Source organism: Erpetoichthys calabaricus, chromosome 2 (genome assembly GCF_900747795.2).
Source record: "Erpetoichthys calabaricus chromosome 2, fErpCal1.3, whole genome shotgun sequence".
In the NCBI taxonomy this organism is placed as follows: domain Eukaryota; kingdom Metazoa; phylum Chordata; class Cladistia; order Polypteriformes; family Polypteridae; genus Erpetoichthys; species Erpetoichthys calabaricus.
Window position 1 is genome coordinate 146,600,913 of NC_041395.2, and position 21,251 is coordinate 146,622,163.

Genomic DNA, 21,251 nt, shown 5'->3' on the forward strand with positions numbered 1-21,251 from the left:
ATTTCTCAAAAGATGCTCGAAACATTGTTACAGTGAGTTTACCCTGACCTTGTTCTTTAGTTCAAAACATTTTAATAGTTTAAAAAAAGCTATTTTTAGTGACTAAGGCTATCACTGACAAATAATACACTGCTTTTATGCAAGCATGTTGTCCATTTTAAGAACAACTATAGCTCCAAATTTGAGTGGATGCTCATTTTCACTTAATTGCCTGCATTTTTTTTAATTAACACAATCAAATGCAAGATCAATTCATAGGACTGCTGTTGAGGGACACAGCAAAATTTATGATGGTGGGAAAACAGTAGTATGAACAGGATTTTACTCTTTTTGCATTGAATAAGGTAAATGAAATCAATGCATTAATTGGCAGTGGTGAAAGTTAATCAATAATGTAGTGAATATCCTTGTTCTTAAACAGTGGACAGAAAATTTTTAAATGTTGAATATTCAGTTATGTTTTAACAAACAATCTGGTAGCTAGAAAAAAATATTTTTTTTGTTATTCTTTTAAACTTATTTATTTGGCTATATTCGTTTCACTGAAATCTTAAAAGATTCTTTTGATAAGCTAAGACAGCATGCCAATACGTCTTGATGTACAGTGCTGTCTACATGTGAACAGGCTGGTATCTATACTTTAATTTTTGCAATTTTCGTTTTCAATATACAATCAATTCCTTGCTTACATATTTCTTGCACATAGTATACTTTCTGTTTAAGTTGTTTTGATTGTAATTTAAAATGTCTGCAATGCTATGAAACTATACTGCATTAATAGGCATTAACAGAATAAACAATCATACCATTATCTGTGTATAAACCAAATTATCTTACACACAACAAAATTTGTCTACATTTATCAGAGGAGTCAAGTGCATACTGCAACTTTATCCATTCACATGTGGACCGGAAAAAATTGTAAGCAAGGAGTATAAACAAATATTAATAAGCAATGGAAATCAGGCTCTGAAATAGATATTGGCAGCAATGAAAACTTTCAACCAGATTTAAGCACCTTTTTAACTATGACACAATGAAGAAATAACTGTGGACCCACATAAATGAAAGGTGGAGAATTGAATCAGTAGGCTTTTTAAAAATGTAGGGTTCACCACAGACAGTGTAAAATCTTAACATTTTGGATGCCAAAAGGTAGTTATCAAATAGAAAACATTAAAAAATAATAACTTTACTATGGCATTATTATAAAAGTGAAACTGACAGAAAATGGGAAAGAAATAGTGCATTCTTAATTTGACAGACAATTGCAAAAGGTTTAATTTCATAATTTTATAATCTTCCATGATAATTTGCAAAATGTAGAATAATCCCTAATTTGGGAATAAAATTAATAGATGTTTATTTTTGAAACTGAAAAGCATATCTGACAATTTGAATTTATCATGTATTCTGTAAACAATAAACCTTTTGCATCCTTACAGAAAAGTGGAATCCAGAAGACACTGAAAGTAATATAAATCATTCACCGTGATGATTTTACACCAAATAGCAATGTGAATAAAGAGCTAAACAATAAATAACAGACCAGAGAGACACAGGATTCCTTTGGGCAATGCTAAAAATGAAATTAAAAATTACCTCAATAAAAATTACAAATAACCCAAAACAAAAATCCACTTGTTTTCTTGGATTTTAATTTTCAATGCATTGCACTGATCTTGCGATCAAAATCCAAAGTTTGACCTACACTAGATCAAACCTTTCACGCCATTCAGACATCTACAGCTGTTGGTTCTTCATTTTCTAGCCTATAAGAAATCCTTCTGCAGCAAAGACTATTGAGAGAAATTCCACACCTGCCGACTCGCGTGGGGCTGCACCTTCCAATCATTCGATCCAGCATTCTTCCAACTGGCGCGCAAGCTTTCTCACCATCTGAGAAACAGCACATTGAATCCAAGCAGCTAATGCCGATTCCATTTCTGTTAAGCTGTGAGGGTGAAAAAACAGAGACATAGGGTAAAAGGTGATAGTTTGACAAAACTCTAATCATGCAACAAGTGATTATTCACCATCCTCCAGTTTTATTAATTCATGCATTCTCTTAGCCTGCTTTACTACAGGGAGTTTCCAAGCAGTGTCAACATTGTACTCAATCACATACCTCTTACACTCATTCACACCAGACTTTTTTTAAAGAGAGTTTTTAGGTTGTGAAGGTACTTTGTAATAGCCAGAGTATCCAGTGAAAACACATACAGGCAAGTGGAGAAAATGTAAATTACAAAAATCATGGAGGTGAAACAATATTTCTAGAATTATGACATACCATGCATGTAAAAGAGGTAAAAACAAATTATGGCACATGAATGTTTACTTAATGAAATTTTCATTTTAAACTTCACACACATACATAAAGAATCCTCAGCCAGCATTTTCTACAGTGAATATATATTTAGAACACACCCCTTTATTCGTCTTTAGCATGTTATACCAAGTCATGCAACATTATCCATTCTGTTGAGCCAATAATGACAACTAATTGTTATTTTATCATCATTGGATAATATTAATATACATGACACATAGAATGAAAAGTGATCCCAAAAATTAGCATCTATTCTATATATAAAATTAAGCCTTACTCTAACAGAATGCGCATTTCTATTAATGTTCTAATAGTTGACTCTACTAAGAGTCAAAGATTTCTACATTAGAAAATCAAAAAATATATATATACATTAAATTTACAACCACTACTTCTTGAAGTTTTCGCCATTTGAAAAATTATATTATCACAAAAAATTAACATAACCGCCATGTGATACCTGGCACATGAAAAATAAATCAGAAACTCAAACAGAGAGGATTCAATAAGCATCTGAATAAAATAACTGCTTTATTTTAAACTTTATTTGGACAGCCTTACTCCCCCAAATAAAGAAACCTATTGTATATGCAACCAGAGAAAGGTTGTCGATTTCCAAGCACTACTCATTACTAGTTACTAAAAGAAATCACTATATGAAAAAGCTATAATTCATCATGCAATTTTCTCAGATTACTTTATACTTTATTCACAGAGTGGGAATGTCACAAAACAAGGTTAATGGCAAAGTGACATGGAGAGGAAAATTTCAGTATATATGAAGCATGTAGTCTAGATAGAAAAATAAGTATGATTTTTTTTTGGTTGGGGGAGGGCAGGGGACTTGTAAATACTAATAGTAACAGCAGCTTTAAAATAGTTGTATGCACCAATCAGCCACAATATTAAAACCACTGACAGGTGAAGTGAATAACATTGATTATCTTGTTACAGAGGCACCTGTCAAGTGATGACATATATGATGCAGCAAGCTAACAGTCAGTTCCTGAAGGTGGTTTGTTGTTAGTAGGAAAAATAGGCAAGTGTAAGGATCTGAGCAACTTTGACAAGGGCTAAAATGTGATAGCTAGATGACTGGTTTAGAGCATCTCCAAAACAGCAGGTCTTATAGGTATGTTCCAGATATGCAGTTGTTAGTACCTACTAAAAGTGGTCCAAGAAAAACAACTGGTGAACTGTTGACAGAAATGCTACTGTAGCACAAATTGCTGAAAAACTTAATGCTGGCCATGAAAGACAGTTATCAGAACACAGAGTGCATTGCATTGTGAGGCTACCAGTCAGAGTTCCCATTCTGACCCCTTTCCACAGCCAAAAGTGCCTGCCATCACAGTAGGACCATGAAGTAATGGAAGATGGTGGCCTAGTCTGATGAATCATCTTTTCTTTTAGATCATATGGACGGCTGGGTGCATTATTTACCTGGTGAAGAAATGGTAGCAGGATGCACTATCTGAAGAAGTCAAGCCAGCAGAGGCATGTAATGATCTAAGCATTGTTCTGATGGGAAACCTTGGGTCTTGGATTCATGTAGATGTTACTTTAACACTTAGAACTTACATAAAATTTGTGCAGATCACATATACTCCTTAATCGCAACATTAGATCACAATGGCCTCTTTCAGCAGGATAATGCACCCAAACAGCAAAAATTGTTACAGGAGTACAACGAAGAATACAAGGTATTGACTTGGCCTCCAAATTCCCCAGATCTCAATTCAATCAAGCATCTGCAGGATATGCCGGAAAAACAAGTCAGATCCATGGAAGCCCAATCTCACAACTTTGCAACTTGCAGGACTTGAAAGATCTGCTGCTAATGTGTTGGTGTCAGATAGCACAGAACAGCTTCAAAGGTCTTATGGAGTCCGTGCCTCGAAGGGTCACAGCTGTTTTAGTGGCACCAGGGGGAACCTACATAATATTAGGCAGATAGTTTTAATGTTGTGGCACATCAGTGTATATATGTTTGTGTATATACAAACACACAGACAGACAAAGAGTTAATTTCAATTGTTTTCAAATATACAGTACTAGATATCTGATAAGGTGCAGTAACTTTTAGCATCTTCTGATTTCCACATTAAGGGAAGGAAATCCATCAATCTTCTAAAACCTGCTTATCTCAAAAAGTAAAAGCCAGAGCCTATCGCAACAAGCCTTTGTGCATAAGGCATAAATCCCTAGTCAATGTGGGAGTCCATCGCAGGAAAGGAAATCCATAAACACAGAACTGAGGTTCACAAACTGGATGGTAACGAAGGAAGTACTTGTTTTTAATCTTATTTGTAAATAGTTTGCTGGGGGATTATGGAGTGACAGCCTGGCTTCCCCATACAATATGTCTCAAATGATGGGTACTAATTTCCTAAAAAAATGTTAAGGTCATATGTAAATACAGTATGTTAATAATCAATGAATATGTGGAACAGTGATGCATTAGTAGTGCTGATGCTTTTTAGTAAAGAGCCCCAGGTGTTTGCATGTGGGTCAAAATGAGTTTCCTCTGGGTGCTCAGAGCTTCTCCCATAGTCCAAAGACACATGGATATGAAGAACTGACGATACTGAATTGGCCTTGGTGTGTGCTTGAGGGGGAGGGTGTGTGTTCACCTTGAGCTGGACCTGCACCTGCACCCTTTGTAGGGGTTGTTTCTGCTTGCGCCTGATGAATGTCTGGGTAGGCTCCAGCTGCCCCATAACTCTGCCCTTGTAAGTTAGGAAGATGGATGATTGCATGAATATATAAATAAATATGATTTATAGTTTCTTCAACTATGCAAGGGTTTAGGACCGATATCAGCTGTTAAATTCCAATATCAAACAATAAAAAAAATTGCCAAATGTTCTAAACCACCTAATCTAGAACAGGCTCTTGGGAAAGCCATTTTTTAATAAGCATCATGCACAAGGCAGGAATCCTTGGATTGGGCTTCAGTCCAACACAGCAAAGAAAATCATTCTCTACAAACATCACATTGAGCTTTGCAAAACCTGGCAACAGAGATTACTGGGGTAGTACCCAGTTCCTTGTGAGGTACAGTAAGTAAATGCTTTTTAACCTTATTTATTATTATTTTTCTGAGGGTTACTGAGGGATCGCAGCTGATGGAACATGGTGCTTTTGGCCATAAATATCTTTTAGAAGAAAAAATATATAATTTTAGTACAGCTATACTGAAATGCTGATATGTTATACTGAATCAAACACATACATCAATTTACAGAAGATTCTTAGCCAAGCAAAGAAAGCCAACTGTTTTTGTTATTTTTAATGTTGTTCTTTATTTGGACTTTTGCCTGAGATTCTGTCAGAGGGACAGAGGTAACCTCATGAAGATCACAAAAAAACACACAATACTTTTCTGAAAACTGTAATAATAATAATAGGTAACTGTTGTAACATAAATATAACATTATACAGTAAGCTATAAATTAGTGCAAAAGGGGCTGTTTGTTGCCTTAATTACATGTAGACAATCTGAGTACATCAAACTTGTTAGGTCAATGACAAAGTAAGTGACAATACAGCTATACAGTAAGGACTTCAATTCCCAGCTGCCAGCTGTAAGGGCTTGCAGGATGTTTTGAAAGAGGTATCATTCAGACTTCTGTGGGAAACTATTGGTTAAAGCGAAACTGAATCTTTACCCGCTGAAATCGGACCAAGTGCTCAGAGTAGTTTTTATTTGCATACCTGCCTGGCCAAAGATGAATATCCTAGTCAAATCCACTTGCAAACTAGGCACCTAGTGTCATCCACTGGACTGTGAATGAACTGTGATATTTAAGGGCACAGCAGAGAGTTAAATAGTAATTCAGCAATTTTTATTATCAATCTTTTGACAAGATGGATTTCTAAATATAATTACACATGATATTTCTTTAGAGCAAATATACAGTAGGTGCACCAGTGAAATTCATTAGCTAACCTGCTTTCTTATCATATTTGCAGACATCTTCTTGCAGTTTTATAGTTATACATATCATCATCAAGGACAGTCTTATACTTTTTATTTGAAAAATGGCACATTTACTTTTTTATTTATTCTCTGTGTGCCAAGTTTGCTAGTATTCACATTAAGCTTTGCTACAATCATATGCAGTTTTACACAGTAGTCTCTTTTAAAGTGACTCTGTGTGATGCAGTCACTGCCAAGTCTGACATATGCTATAGATATGCGAGTGTGCAAACTTTTCCATTAATGTCTAGTCTTGTGTACTAAAACAGAATGGAAAAAGGAGAAAAGGGTAGAGACTGCAGCTGAACAGATTGCAGGTATTAAACCTTCCCACAGCACCGGTACAACGCCAGCTCTGTCAGGCAGCACAGGGGCAGTGGACCTCACAAACTGAAGGGATTTCCTTTTGTTTGATGTCTTGCATTTTACATATCATAACAGAATGTAAAAAAGGGCAGAAATTATTATTTTACACACCATTACAGAATGTAAAAAAAGAAGCAAAGGGCAGGGATGGGTGCTGACATTGCTGCAGCAGTTAACCCTTTGAACAGCGGTGGCTTCATCAGGCACAACACTACTGGCTCTCAGAAAATGGGGCGAGCACAAGTGCACTGGAAGATTGGTGCTCTGTCGGTAAAGTAGACGTGGACAGCAATTTCCTGTTGTGTAATCTGACATGGTGCAGCGATGAAATCAATGATGCAGTTGGCAAATATGACATACCCTACGACAAAAAGTTGTGCATTGTTATATCAGATGAATCAGACTTTGTAGAATACCCCAGGCGACGTGACTAAGTGTGAACATGCTCAGCTTGCCTCAGAATTCTCTATTTGATCTTGTGAATGGAAAACAAATAGCATTTCAAGGCAATAAAACATACCACCCTTGCAGCACCCTGGAAGATGCAAAATCATAGTGCAAGGTCTCATGGTAACTTATCTGTACAATTAACTGTCATCTGATTAACTCATAATTACTATTTAAACCGGAGAACCAAATGAATTTTAACAATCACTTAAATTTACAATAGGAAATGTAATTGTTTTTCTGCATTGCAAAGCCTAAAATTTACTTACTTTGAGACATACTGTTCTTATAAAATGAAAGGGCTCAGTATTTAAGTTAGACTTAAAATTGCTTTGAAGATCTAGAAGCAGAAAGATATGTTTGAAGAAAATGAAATATAGAAATCATAGCTTGAACTGGGGGCATTTTAAGCAAAAAGGTCATGAAGTGTGCAGCCAAATGCCTAATACAGTACTGAAATATAAAAACATAAGCAAGCTGCTTGCAAGATAGGAGTGTAGAAATCTAAAATACCAGGAGCATTAGCCAAGAAAAACTAAACACAGAAGATGAAAGGAAGTGAAACAGGATATACACAAGGATAGAGCAAGACAACTGAACGACAACTAATCAATTATCTTGAGGAAGGATAACACCTTTCATTTACAGCCCCTGTCATATCACCAACCATAGACTAATACTTATTAGAAGAGCTGAAAACCCACTATGTTCATACTCACAGCTGACTTTTACCCTGAGCTAACAACCAAGAAGTTGTAATAATGTGAAAATTCCATAACCTGAGCCAGAAGAAACTGGTGGTTCTATAGACACAAAATGGTCCAGCTATGGATAGAGCTCAAGGCTTGCCAATAGGCTAATTGCTGCTGTGTAAATACGGGGACTCATAACTCATGACATTGCACAAAATATTGTAGCTGCTAATTTCCCGAATCCAGTAGGTCTTGTTAACATACTTTGTTCATAAGCTAAACATCACAGTCAGTGATAGATTTAGCAAATACTTTAACCAAGAAACAAGGGTACCTAAGCATACTATAAATATCAATGCTGTAACAACAGGTGTTTGAGAATGCAGGTTGGATAGTTAACAGGCTCTGCATGCAACTGTCTCCCAAACAAAACGATATACTTCTATTACCAAACAAAAATGCATTAAACAATTTAATGTAAACAGACAGTTTACAGTAAGTTTTTACTTAACAATGACACAAGTTACTACAAGCATTATGAATAAATAAAACATTTTTTGGAAACTATATCCTTGCATTATTTTTTATGTAATTAAACATGATGTGTCATTTTAATGGTTATTACTTGCAGAGAATTAACTATGGGTTGTGAAACTTGGGCAAAATTTGCATTTCTGTTTTTTATGATTCTGATTAAGGATAGTTAATCTCTCTCCATCTTAAACAATCAATTTTGAAAAATACAAATATCATTCACTGATTTTCTATGTCGACTTAATCAAATACAGTGTTATGGAAACTGAAGCCTGTTCCATATTTACAAATCACATCACGGGAACTAACCTTGAACTGGATGCCATTTTATCTCAGGCTAATTTAGAGTTACCAGTTTACTGATGTTTCCCTGACAAAATCCACACAAAAAGTCAGTGACCTAACTGGAGCTCAGACTTGTGAAAGGGGTGAAGCAGTACTTCTAATCGCTGCAGAACTGCACTACCCAAAAACAAACTATATAAAACAAATTATCATTAAATATATTCACTGCATCCAGTTATCACTTTATAAGAGAACTAGTCATTTAGCCTGTTACAATAACGGGCGCTAGAACAGTAGTGCATAAACATTAGTAGGAACAGTCTATATTAAATGGCAAGGGACTTTGACCTCATTCTTTTTGTTGGTCGTATTTTTCTTTCTTTCAGCCTTTCTTTTGTTGATGTTTACTTGCTGAGCTGACCGTTCTTCGTGGGCTGCCGCCGTGTATTGTGTGTCTTTAATTTTCTGTGACAGTAATACTGTCTTATACGGCTCTATTCAATAAGGGCGCGCACAAAAAGGCGAGCTTCAAAAGGGCGACCTCAATTGAGCGCGGCGAATAAAGGAGTTCGTAGATAATTTAGTTCAAATGGCTCTGGAATATGTGAAGAGCAACAAAGGTGCAGATCTTTATTTATGCGCGCCTTTATTCGCTGCGCCCAATTGAGGTCGCCCTTTTGAGGCTCGCCTTTTTGTGCGCGCCCTTATTGAAGGATACCGTCTTGTACGTCCGCTGGCTTGTACGTCCGTAATATACCTTTAATTTTCTCTGGCGGTAATACAGGCGTGCGCGTCGGTAATATGCCTTTAATCTCCTCTGACAGTAATACTGGCTTGTATGTGGCTGTAATATGCGTCACTGTATTGTGCACCTTGAATTTCCTCTCGCAGTAATACTGGTTTGTATTTCCATAAAACGCCTCTAACTTTCTCTGACAGTAATATCGCGCATCGCACCGTGCCCCGCGCATGCGTACTTCACCAGAAGACACCCACACATGGACACCTGGATGCACATAGGGATTTTATATATATATATAGATGATCACTATTTTAAAGACTACACAACAGAACATATGTGCTACCATAAGCATTTAATACAAGATACTGTATATAAATATGAAAAGTTGTTTTTGATTAAAGTTGTTTCTATTTAACGTGGGTAAAGGTCCCATTTTGTACTTTAAGATCAAATTAATTTCACATGAACTAGTGTGTGGCAAAGACACACATTTTAAGATGACTACCATCTCAGTTTTGTTCATTATCTTTTCAAATAAAATTATTTTGCAGAACGGCCAGCACATCTTTTGTTCAACAAATTTATCTGAATGACAGAGGAGATCTTCTTGTATCTGTGCACTGGGAAAAACATACAGTGCTCAATCTTACCAGTCAATGCATGTCTATCCTCTTATGCAATGATATTAACAGTACACACACTGAGAATAAGTCCACTGGCAAAATAAGTTAATGGTGAAATGGAAGCTAAATTCCTGAAAGAAGCTTTCAATATTCTACCCAGTTGTACAAATTACATAACTACTTTGACACCTAAATACTGTATATTTCTAACAGAAATTATTAGTAAAAGTTAAGAGTAAAATCCCAAACTATTTTTTGTAGAAAAAAAATGTACAGAAAGTTATTTTCAACAAAGTCAGGATCAAAGGTGCATGCCTTAATAAAGATGAAATGCCGCATAAAACAACTCCATCTTAACAGTGTGGGACTTTATATTTAGTAAATGTTGGAATATTTCCCTGTAAATTTTGGCAGTAAACCCGCTCTTCCAGAGCACATCTATGTAAACAAAGGCTATTTTTCCCCCCAGTTAGTGTCAAATGAACCCATGGCTGAAAATATTAGTACCCTTCCATTTTCAAATAACGGACTATTCTTCCTCAAAAATATTGAAATTAAAAAGATCTTTTATCACCAATACATGCATGTAAGCCATGAAACAAAAAACAACATTTGACCAGAAGAACCTGATATTAACTGTAAAGCATTACAGTGAAAATATTATGGTTTTAGACTGCTTGGCTATATCAAAGCCCTATTACCTCTCCATTACAGAATACAGTATGAATTATTCATTGCACCAGCAGGTGCCTGAAGATAATTGGGGACCATGGGTCAGAAGATTGAAGCTCAACCGAAAGTGGGCCTTGCAACCAATTATTAGAGCCAAGATGGTACTTACTTATTCCATAGACGAAAATTGCATATCTGTTCATTTTCCACTGAATGAATTATTAAAATGTAAATCTTTATTTTTCTAATTGCTAATTTAGCTAAAGATATTGTTCATTTAATGATCAAATTTTGATATGTCCACATATCCCACTGAATCATTGCAGAAAGAGCTGAAAAACGCAGTGGGGAGAAAGCACTCATCAAACCAGAGAAAATGGAAGAAGAGTGGCTGAAATGACCAGTGAGAAATGTAGATATCTCACTCAAAACTTCAGCAAGCACTTGAGGGCAACTGTTGCCCCCATGCCATTTTTATTTAACTCTTTAAAACAGTATATTCAGTCATAAAAAAGCCAAGTTTCTGCTGTATTAAATGTGATATGAACAATTGTGGAAACCAAATATTTGTCAATTACAGCTGAGCTGAGAAAACCAAAATTTTGTTTTTAAAGTGAAAGGGTACCAATAATTTCATCCATGTCTAGAGGATAAAAATTAATATATAGTATGCAAATCAGAGATTTTGTCAATAATTATATAAATAATACTCAGTACCATAATTAATCTGAAGACTAAGAATAATACTATTTACATCTAAATAGGCAAATTATTACACCATCCATTCATCCATCTATCCGTCTGTCCATCTCCATCCACTGAAAAAAAAAAAAAATCAAGATATAACATTCATAAACCCGCTTATTCTAATTCTGGGACATGGGGAGGCCACAGCCTATTCCAGTCAGACTTTTGGCAAAGCAAGAAACAAAATTTCTGTCAGAAACAGTGGGGGGTGAGAACTCAAATAAGCTTGAATAAAAAGTCACGAAGAAATGGTAATTGGTCTAACAGTATACTATTTCTTTGAGTGAAATGAGAAACAAGTTTAAAAACTGACATTTGAACTATAAACATGTGGAAAATGTAAGAAAAGTTACAGACATGCACTTGCATTTGAAAACTGACTTTAATAGGCCCAAGATCTTTTTTCAAAGGCTGAGATGTTCTTTCTTTTTTTTTTAAACAAGGCAGATGGAATGGGATGGTAGTGGAAGATGACAGCCAAATGTTTGGACACAAAGAACTATAGGGATTACTACCTAGGGTTTCTTAGAAATGCAATGGTGACTGGACAAATCTGTTAGCAGTTGCCTATTGTCCTCCTTTCTGTTCCTGCTTTCAGCAAAGTCATATTCTGAGCTGACTGAACTCTTATCCTCTTCCATCTAGAAGGATAAAAAAGCAGTAAGTCTCATAATTATGCTAAAACCCATAAGGGACAGTGCAGATAGCTCTGAAAGAAGTAATGTCAATCCCATACACATCAGCAACAATGTCTATATTAATAGTTAGACATTAAAAGTGAATTTATTTTCTGGCATTTATCATGTGCATTCCAAATGAAAAAAGGAAACATATTAACATTTCATTGGGGGAATATAATGTATACATAAACCATGCATGTGACACTATTAACTATAGTTCGGTCGGCACCTCAGCAATAGAGAAATATATGAAAGCCACTTCCTACAGTTTAATACAAGTACAATGCATGCTTTTATAAGCTTTTTGTGCATTAGACTGCTGTTTAAAGCTTGAAACTTTGTTTTATTCATGCAAAAAATGCAGCGTTTTGGAGAGTGACATTTCAGTTTACAGTTATGGGTGGGCGAACAAACATGCATCTTATTGCAAGAAGTAAACTAGAAAGAGGTGTACAGAACTACAGGCCTGCAATTTAGAAGTTGTTAAAACAGACCCCAGTAGTAAAACACGGTTACAAATGTAAATACAAATTGTTTAATACTGGTTCTGTTCTCGGTTATCAGATATTTTACAGGCCTGCAACACACTCTTTGAACAACCATACATAAAGTGTCCAGCCAGAACAGAAAGAGCATACCTTTCACCATATACAGTATATTATGACACAAAAAATTAATCCACTTTGTATGGGCTACTGGAATTGGTATTAAATACAAAAAATATGAAGTAATGTGAAATTATATATGTTCAGGTAATTCAGGCATGAGGTCTAAATAAGGTTTAAAAGTAAAAGGGGCCAAAGTGACTAAATGCTCCCACGATAAAATCTAAGGTGGAATTGACAATGGGCAACACCTGAAAATAAAACAAAGTCATCCCTGCCCTGAGGCAGGGTGAGTGGTTAGACTTACTAATACAAGTCTCTGAGTGTGATCCAATGATTTGGTAATTCATTACTCAAACTGCTGTTCCATGAAGTATAATCTATTTTTGAAGAAAAAAGATCCAGTAATCTTTATGTAACTGTTTGCTTAAACAATTCATGTCATATCTATGTCAGTATTACTCTCAGTACTGTCATTTGAGTTAGCTGGAGACAACTCAACTCAATATCAACATTTAACAGCTCACTTTTGAGAAGTAGAGCCAAAGGTGACCTAGATTTCATGTTTTGAAAACTATGCTCTTCTGACCATACAGTATAAACATGCAACATTTTTTCAAAATCTCCAGTTACATATCTGTATTCAAAAATGTGTACATGACTCTGTGGTGCCTTTACACCCCAGATAACAGCCAATATCAAGCTAATGGGTAGGGGGTGATCGAATTAAGGCTGATCGTTTTCTGGAAAATCTAAACATTGAAAGATGATAATTATATGTAAATGCATATTTTAGAACAAAGAATTCATGCTTATTTCAATCTGGCAAGGCACAACAAATATACCATATTTATGTGTGGCTATCCAGGTGGGGGTCTACATGCACAACCACATACACATAACATACCCAGTATTTCATTAAAAGTATAATTACCTCTTATTAGTCAAAAAAATTAACAAAAAGAGGTGTTGAATGCTTGGGTGTTCATTTATTATTAATACCACAATAAATGAAATCAACTATGCAAGCATGTTTGTTCAGCAACAGAGAAGCAATGTGCATCTGGTTTCTTGGATAGGGGCAGGTAAAGATAAGCCAACACGAGTCAAAAATAGTGGGTAGTGAAATCAGCTTTTCTGATATCCACAGAAAATTGTATTTTACATATTTAAAAAAAACTGCTTAATTTTTATAAAATAAAAACATGTCAACGATACAAAAAATTGATACCACAGTTGAGTATAGATAATCAAGTCATTTATGTTCACGGGGTTAAACCACAAACTCCCCAGAATGTATCCATTTTCACATGCAGGTAGTAAAATAGCTATCTCTCCTACTCTACCTAATTTTTCCAAGATGATTCCTGGCCCTGGATAACGGCTGCAGTGCAATGAAGTCATCACCTAAAATAACTCTGTTGGAGTACATCTAGAAAGTGGACAGAAGAAGAGGAAAGGGATTGGAACAAACAAAAGGTCATTACAGGGAAGTAGCTAGATAGACGAGGGAAAAACAAGACACAAAGGTTAGTATTGGAACAGTTTTACTACAGTAGTTAGGGAGAGATTTCCTGTACTTATTCCATCAGTAAAAGAAGTAAACCAATGAAATATACAATATAATGATTTTTTGAGTATTGTAGCACTGCTTTTTAATAGTAATTGTTTTAAAACGACTTAAGACACTTTCATACATTGCTTTTTAAGCTCAGCAAGAGTTCCTTTGTGCATATAAGGTTTCAGAGGTTTAAATAAAATATTGACAGTCATTTGCTGTGTATTACTTACAGTACTAAACATAAAAAGGGTTCTTTCTAGTAATTAAGTTTGATGATAGTAATTTGAAAGACCTGTGCAACAGCCAGGGGGTAAAGGGCGCCCAACTTGTGACACTCTTAAGTTAATTACATAGTATTATTTTCTACAAAACAAAAACTTTCTAGAGCTTTTTATATTATGTTAGAAAAACTGAGAGAAAAGGCACATGAATATTGTAATAAAAGTTGATGACCTGGGTCTTATTTCTATCCTGAAAAAAAAAAACACACAAATTAGCAATTTACAACTGAATGTATATACATAATAATAATTCTTTGCATGATCCCTCAGCGCAGCATGCAACACTATACTGCCTTCACTACTGATCAATTCACGCTCACTCACAAGAAGTAAAAAAACAGCAGACACATAATTAAGACAATACTAGATGGGAAAACATGTATCAGATCAGAATTCCTTTTCAACAAGGACAAATTTACATTCACCTCTAGTGAAACTGCAATGTGTGTGAGACAATGAAATTATAAAGGTTTTCCAATTCAAAAGGATCAATTCATATTACTACATTGTGCATTGCAACTAATTTCACTGATACAGATGTTAGCCAAAACTATATATTGTACATTCACATCATGAGAGGCAACACTCTTACCATGTCTGTATTATACTATTATTTAAGTTAAACAAACCAATTAAAAATGCAATCAGTACCAGAAGCTGATGTTGTGCAATACAAAATATTCTCTTTTGGAAATACGATGTAGTTATGTGCTCAATCTGAAACCAAAAGACCTGATTATTTTTAATGTTTAACTGTCCAAAAGGGGACACTCCACATCTGAATATTCGTACTCCAACCATCTACATTTCTGAAAAACAAAGTCCTGTTAAGAGAGGGCACTTTCCCAACCATGATTTTTCCACAAAGAAAAAGGACTAGGGAATGTTTTCAAGGATATGGTAATTTACTTTATTTAAGATTATATATTAACACAAGTAATTTCATTGTATATTAACACAAGTAATTTCATTGTTGTGTTGGTAGTGTGAGAGTTTTGAACTATTTGCTTTTAGATTTAAGTTTAATCATTGCTCATGTTGGGAGAAATGATACTGAAAACAAAACACATCCTAGGAAATAAAGTTAATGAAACAGTCAGTACCAAGTTTAATCTCTAAATGTTGAAAATTTTGAATATAGATCTTGATCTTTTTTGAGAAGTACAAGAACCAAACGGAGTCAAAATAAAGGAAACTATTAAAAATAATTTCAAATCAGCATAATTTAGTGTTACGGAAATATACCTTACAAAAGAGTTTTCAAGAGAGGATTACCATTTATTTTCATTCACTATTATTATTATTCTGGGACAATCTGATGTTTATTTTATTTCTCTACACTGTATATAGCCAATGGGTATATTTTTTTCTTTTAAGTAGAGTCAGCCTTTTGTTACTCTAAGTTCAGCAGTTACATTGTTAAATATAAACATACAGTACATACCTGAATATAGTTTGTTCTCTATACAGCTGCCTATCACTTTGTGAGCAATATATAGTGAGCTCACAACTTAATGAATATATCATTTTATAAAGCATCTAAATCTGTGACTGCTTGCTTAAAGAATCCTGTAAAAGGCAAGCGTATCATTTGATTTTAGTTTGCAAGAAAAAAAAAATACAGCATTCACTCTACTTCCTGTAACTACCAAGATAAGGTTATTTTCATAAGACACCTGAACATTTATAAAATGTTGAAGTACTTGGTTTTTAAATAAAATTGAGATTAATAATGAGATTTTATTCTGTTGACTTGGTCTACTAATGCTTGCATTTTACCATGAACAGATGAGCTGAAAATAACAAAGGCATGTACTGTATATTTTTAAATGCAAATGTACACACTTTGGCAATTTCTCTGTTCTACATCTCTTATTAAACGTAAGATGATTATTTTAAACTTGCGTCAAAGCACATATACTAGGCATTAAAAGGTTTAGAATTTTGATAGAAACTGATACCTTTTAATCAACAAACCATTATATTGATTTAAAAATACAGCCAAGATATTACCAGCACAGATTTTTAATTTATTATTCAAATGCAATCAATGCCCCATTTTTAGCAGACATTCCTTTGGTGTGCTAATTGTATACCCATTTAGCTTATTCTTAATTAGTCATGTTTAAATGCTAATTGGTTATTAAAGAAACCTCTGTAATTGCATTAGCACCAATGAAAACCGTTATTCTATTCCATAAAACAAGTAAATTGTCTTTTATTAGTTTGCAAATGTTAAAATGGGCAAAAGAACACAGACACTGGACAAAAGATGACTTGACAAAAAGTGTATTATGATTAGCATCCTGGAGTCGTCTTTTCTTTGCTGCAGATAAAACTGGTATTTGGAGACACTGGACTCTTTCTCAGACATCAAGAACCAAATATTTATCTAAATAAAAATCTATTCATTTATGCATGTTTGCTCCAGATAAGCCGCGTTTTGTTACATACAAGTTTATAATTTCATTATCTTCATGAAAAAAGTTTTCAAGTTACAATTTTACTGATTAGTCTATTCAATAATCATTAATATTTTGAATTTATTGTTGTTAAAGTATGAAACTTTCAAGCAACTGTGTTGAGAACGGTGATTAGTACTAATAAAATATATTATGATTTTAATGAGTACCTGAACAATGATAAAATAAGCTCTCAGCTGTATAGTTCACCTACTGCAAAATCTCACCTGTCAGTGAATTATTACAGTATACAGTATAAAAAGCTAAGTTTCCATCCAGTTTTTTGCGACGTTGTTATCGACAAACAGAATATACGTAAAAAAAATGTGCGAAATTTGCTGTCTCCAGCCTGTTTCCATCCAACTGGCTTTTTATCGATAAAATGGTGTGCGTGATGACGTCATCCCCCCCCCCAAAAACGAACTGTCGCATAAGTTTTGTTGTATCGCGAAAAAAATCTGCCCTTGAGCCGTTTCCATACATAATTTTGTGTATGTCACCAAATTATCTACTTTTTGTTTTCCACGTTACACCCCCTCCACTAAACAAAGCAACAAAGAAATGGAGAGATTATTCAGACAGTTTTTTGAAATTTGCCAGCTTACTGTTATTTCAGTTTCACAAATAATTGGAATTGTACATAATATCCGAAGACGACAGCAGATTGAAGCAGTTGCTTGTCTGATAGCCCTAGAGCTCGAAGAAAGTACCCCAGTGCGACAAAACCCACGGGTATGGGAGACGACGACGGAATAAGACCTCTGGGAGGAGGTGGTGGAGAGACACTTCACAGAAAATCTCTGGCTGCAACATTTTAGAATGACACGGCCAACGTTTGAGATGTTGTGTGGATTCATCAGTCCTGATGTTGCGGCCATCACAGGTTGCCACCGACCACCGGTTCCAACCCAAAAGCGGATTGCCATCGCCCTTTACACGCTGGCAACCTGCGTCGAGTATAGAGTAGTTGGAGAAACTTTCGGGGTTAGTAAAACTACCGTCCATCGATGTGTATATGCTGTGTGCACCGCTATTAAAGAAAAATTAATGCGGCGTTATATCAGACTTCCGACTGTAGCGGAGGCCAATGAAATTGCATACCGCAATTCCTTAGTGCATCTTGTGCCACAGATTTACAGTGCGCTGGATGGCACGCATGTGCCTATTCTTCCCCTGACGGAAGGCTACCGCGATTACATTAATCGCAAAGGGTGGCCATCTATTGTTCTCCAGGCCCTTGTTGATGACAGGTGCATGATACGAGACATTTGCGTTGGCACTCCTGGAAGTGCCCATGATGCAGCTGTGTTTGCAGCATCGGATCTGTACAGGTGAGCCTACCTTTCAACATCCCTTCTCAGTGCGATAACAACTGAATTAGTACTGTAACTTGCTTCCCTTAAGGTTTTTAATTAAAACTGAAATTTGAATTAATACAAAATAACGACGTTTAGTCAAAAAAAAACTAAAGTTAATATTAATGATTAAATTAAATTGAGGAAATAACGAGTCTCTTCATCAGACCATGCGAACCGCTTCGCCATTCTCGTTTTGATTGCACGTGATGAAAGTGACACATTTATTTGCGTTAAAGCCCTTTTTTCCGACAAAAAGTGTTTCCAATGTAGTTTTTGCGACATCTGAAGTATCGATATGGAATTTATGCGCTAAAGTTAAACGGAAAAATATTATGTCAACATGTACAACATTTTATCGATAATTAGCATTTCCATCAGCTATATCGGTAAAAAAATTTGAAGCGCTAAATATTTTTTCGCAAAAACTCCTTGGATGGAAACCTGGTTATTGAGTTCACCACTCTGAACGTAAAAATATATTCATGTAAATTATGATCATTAAAATTCATGTATTTAGCAAAATTAAAATTTATTGCACATTCACTTAACACAGAAAGATATATAATCAATATCTGTAAAATATGTAAATAAGGCAAAATTGTTTAAATCAATGGTGACTACAAATGGTTAAATGCAATATAATGGTTAAATTCTCCTGCTCTTCAACAAAAGACTTGATGTGTATCACCCTGCAAAACTCCACTTTCACCCAACAGTTGCAGTTGGCACTCAAAAATGAGCTCCACCAGACTTTATCAACATGTCAGTCAGCCCCTACTAATGAGCAGACCTTGAAAGGCACAGTGACGAAGACTAATATTGAGCATCTGTAATACCAAGCACAGAAACGCCAAGACTGGTTAGATGAAAATGATGCTCAAATCTCTGACTTTATCAACCAGAAACACCAAGCCAGAACCCAGCTAGAAAATATTCTGGATTATAAACATAAAAGAGAACATTACAAATGCATAAAGGCCCAAGTACAAATCTGGATCACACAGATCAATAATAACTGGTGGCTTATAAAGACTGCTGAAATTCAGGGTTATGTAGAAAAACAAGACATGAGGAATTTTCACTCTTACATCATGTCGCTCTTCAACACCAGGTTCAATGCCTCTGCACCTTTGAAAAGTATGAATGGCACTACTTTTCCATGGGCCAAAATGCTAATTGTGGAGAAACATAGCACTTCCAAGTCCTGCTGAACCATCAAATCAAAGTTGACAAAGTCTTTGTCAACTGATTCCCAAAACACCTAAACCACCCCACCTTGATGCTCCACCTCCCTTGAAACCAATGGATCGATGGCCCAAACAACGTATCCACACATGTCTTCAAGATGGGTGGTCCTGTGCTTTCTTCCCAGCTGCACCAGTTCATGCTGGCACATATGGGAAAAGATTAAGTTCTCAAGCAATTTCAGTGGTGCCATTAGTGCCACTATTAAGAAAGGTTGAAGGTCATGCTTTGGAAGCTACAAAGGAATTTACTTGCTCTAAATTGCTGGAAACATCCTCATCAGGGTCCTACTGAACTGGCTGATACAGTGTGGGTACACAACATAGGGTCTTGAAATAAATATAATTAAAATCACAGAAACTCTTCCGACCTGCTCCAGGCCATGAGGACCCCGGATGTTAAAGTTAGCATCCTTCATTGCCTACTTGACCAAATCGCATGCTTATTCCTACCTTGATAGCATCTTTTCTTTCTCTGTAATATTGATGAAGAGATTACCAAAAAGGATACATGTAGCCCATGATACATACAGTATGTAAAGCTGCACTTGTGGGCCTTTGACAACAATGCACTTCAAATAGAGAACAAACTTGCAGTGTACTGTGCAGTGGTTATAAGAACCCTCCTCTATGCTTCTGAAACCTGTATCTCTTTGTGACAGAAACTGAAGGTGCTGCAAGAACTCCATCACTGCAAGTTTTCATCTATCCTCAAGGTTTTTTGAGAAGACGGAACTGCCAACACCAAAATGCTCCGCTGATTATCAATCAAGAATCACCAGCATCAAAACTACCATCATATCCATCATCTATCATATGATATCATCATATCTTTATATATGATTAGAATGCCCAACACGTGACCCCCAAAACAAATTCTCTATGCAAGAAGCCAACCTCTGTACATTCTCCTCCTTGTCTACAAAGGTTTTTCTCTAGCGACAACAGCTTCCTGACAAGTTCCCAACATGTGCTACTTAGATTAAACTGTGATTCCAAATTTGGCCAGTGTCAGTGTCATGAGTGGGCTCTGTCGGTCTGTCTGGCTGTTCCTTGTTTTGTGCCCAGTGCTGCCTGGATGGGCTCTTGCCTACTGCAACTATGAATTGAAATTGCGTATGTATGTATGTTACTATTATTTCCTTTAAAATAATTTCTCAAATTCATATATAATTTAGGAAATTTTATTATGTACAACCTAGACTAGGGGCAAAGAGTTCCTTTTAAATCAATGAATATATCCTTAAAAATTCAGCCTTAAAATATGTATTGCTTGTATATACAGTATAAGCTATAAAAATCAAGTCCTACAGCTAAATCTAGGTAATGCCATGCCATGCTTCAAAAGTGAATTGCTGTGTCAAATTTTAGTGAATAGCTCATGCATTCTGCCATACAAGTGCATTTCTAATCATACAGAATACAATGCATTTGAGCAAAAGTTTTAACTGAATGATATTTATACCTCCAAAGGAAGCAAGGATCACACAATCAGTAAAATGCAACACAGTATTGGTATATACAATAATGTACTGATAACTGTTACTTTCCTAAAAATGGCACCTCATCACTATTTACAGAAAAGATTTACAGTACTTGCTGAGTTCAAAAGAATATTTGTGTGTGTGTGTGTGTGTA

At 35.5% G+C, this 21,251-nt stretch overlaps 1 protein-coding gene across 3 annotated transcripts in view; it reads right to left on the minus strand.

Moving 5' to 3' along the window:
* Positions 1-21,251, minus strand: part of atp11b (ATPase phospholipid transporting 11B (putative)) — a 208,324-nt gene that overhangs the window by 5,595 nt on the left and 181,478 nt on the right. For 2 of the 3 annotated variants that reach the window (XM_051923917.1, XM_028794610.2), the window contains one exon: positions 1,821-1,954. In XM_051923917.1, coding sequence (XP_051779877.1) covers positions 1,821-1,954 — 134 coding nt within the window. Of the gene's footprint in view, positions 1-1,820; positions 1,955-11,937; positions 12,064-21,251 lie in introns of those variants that run through there. The other variant, XM_051923918.1, reaches the window with a different exon arrangement.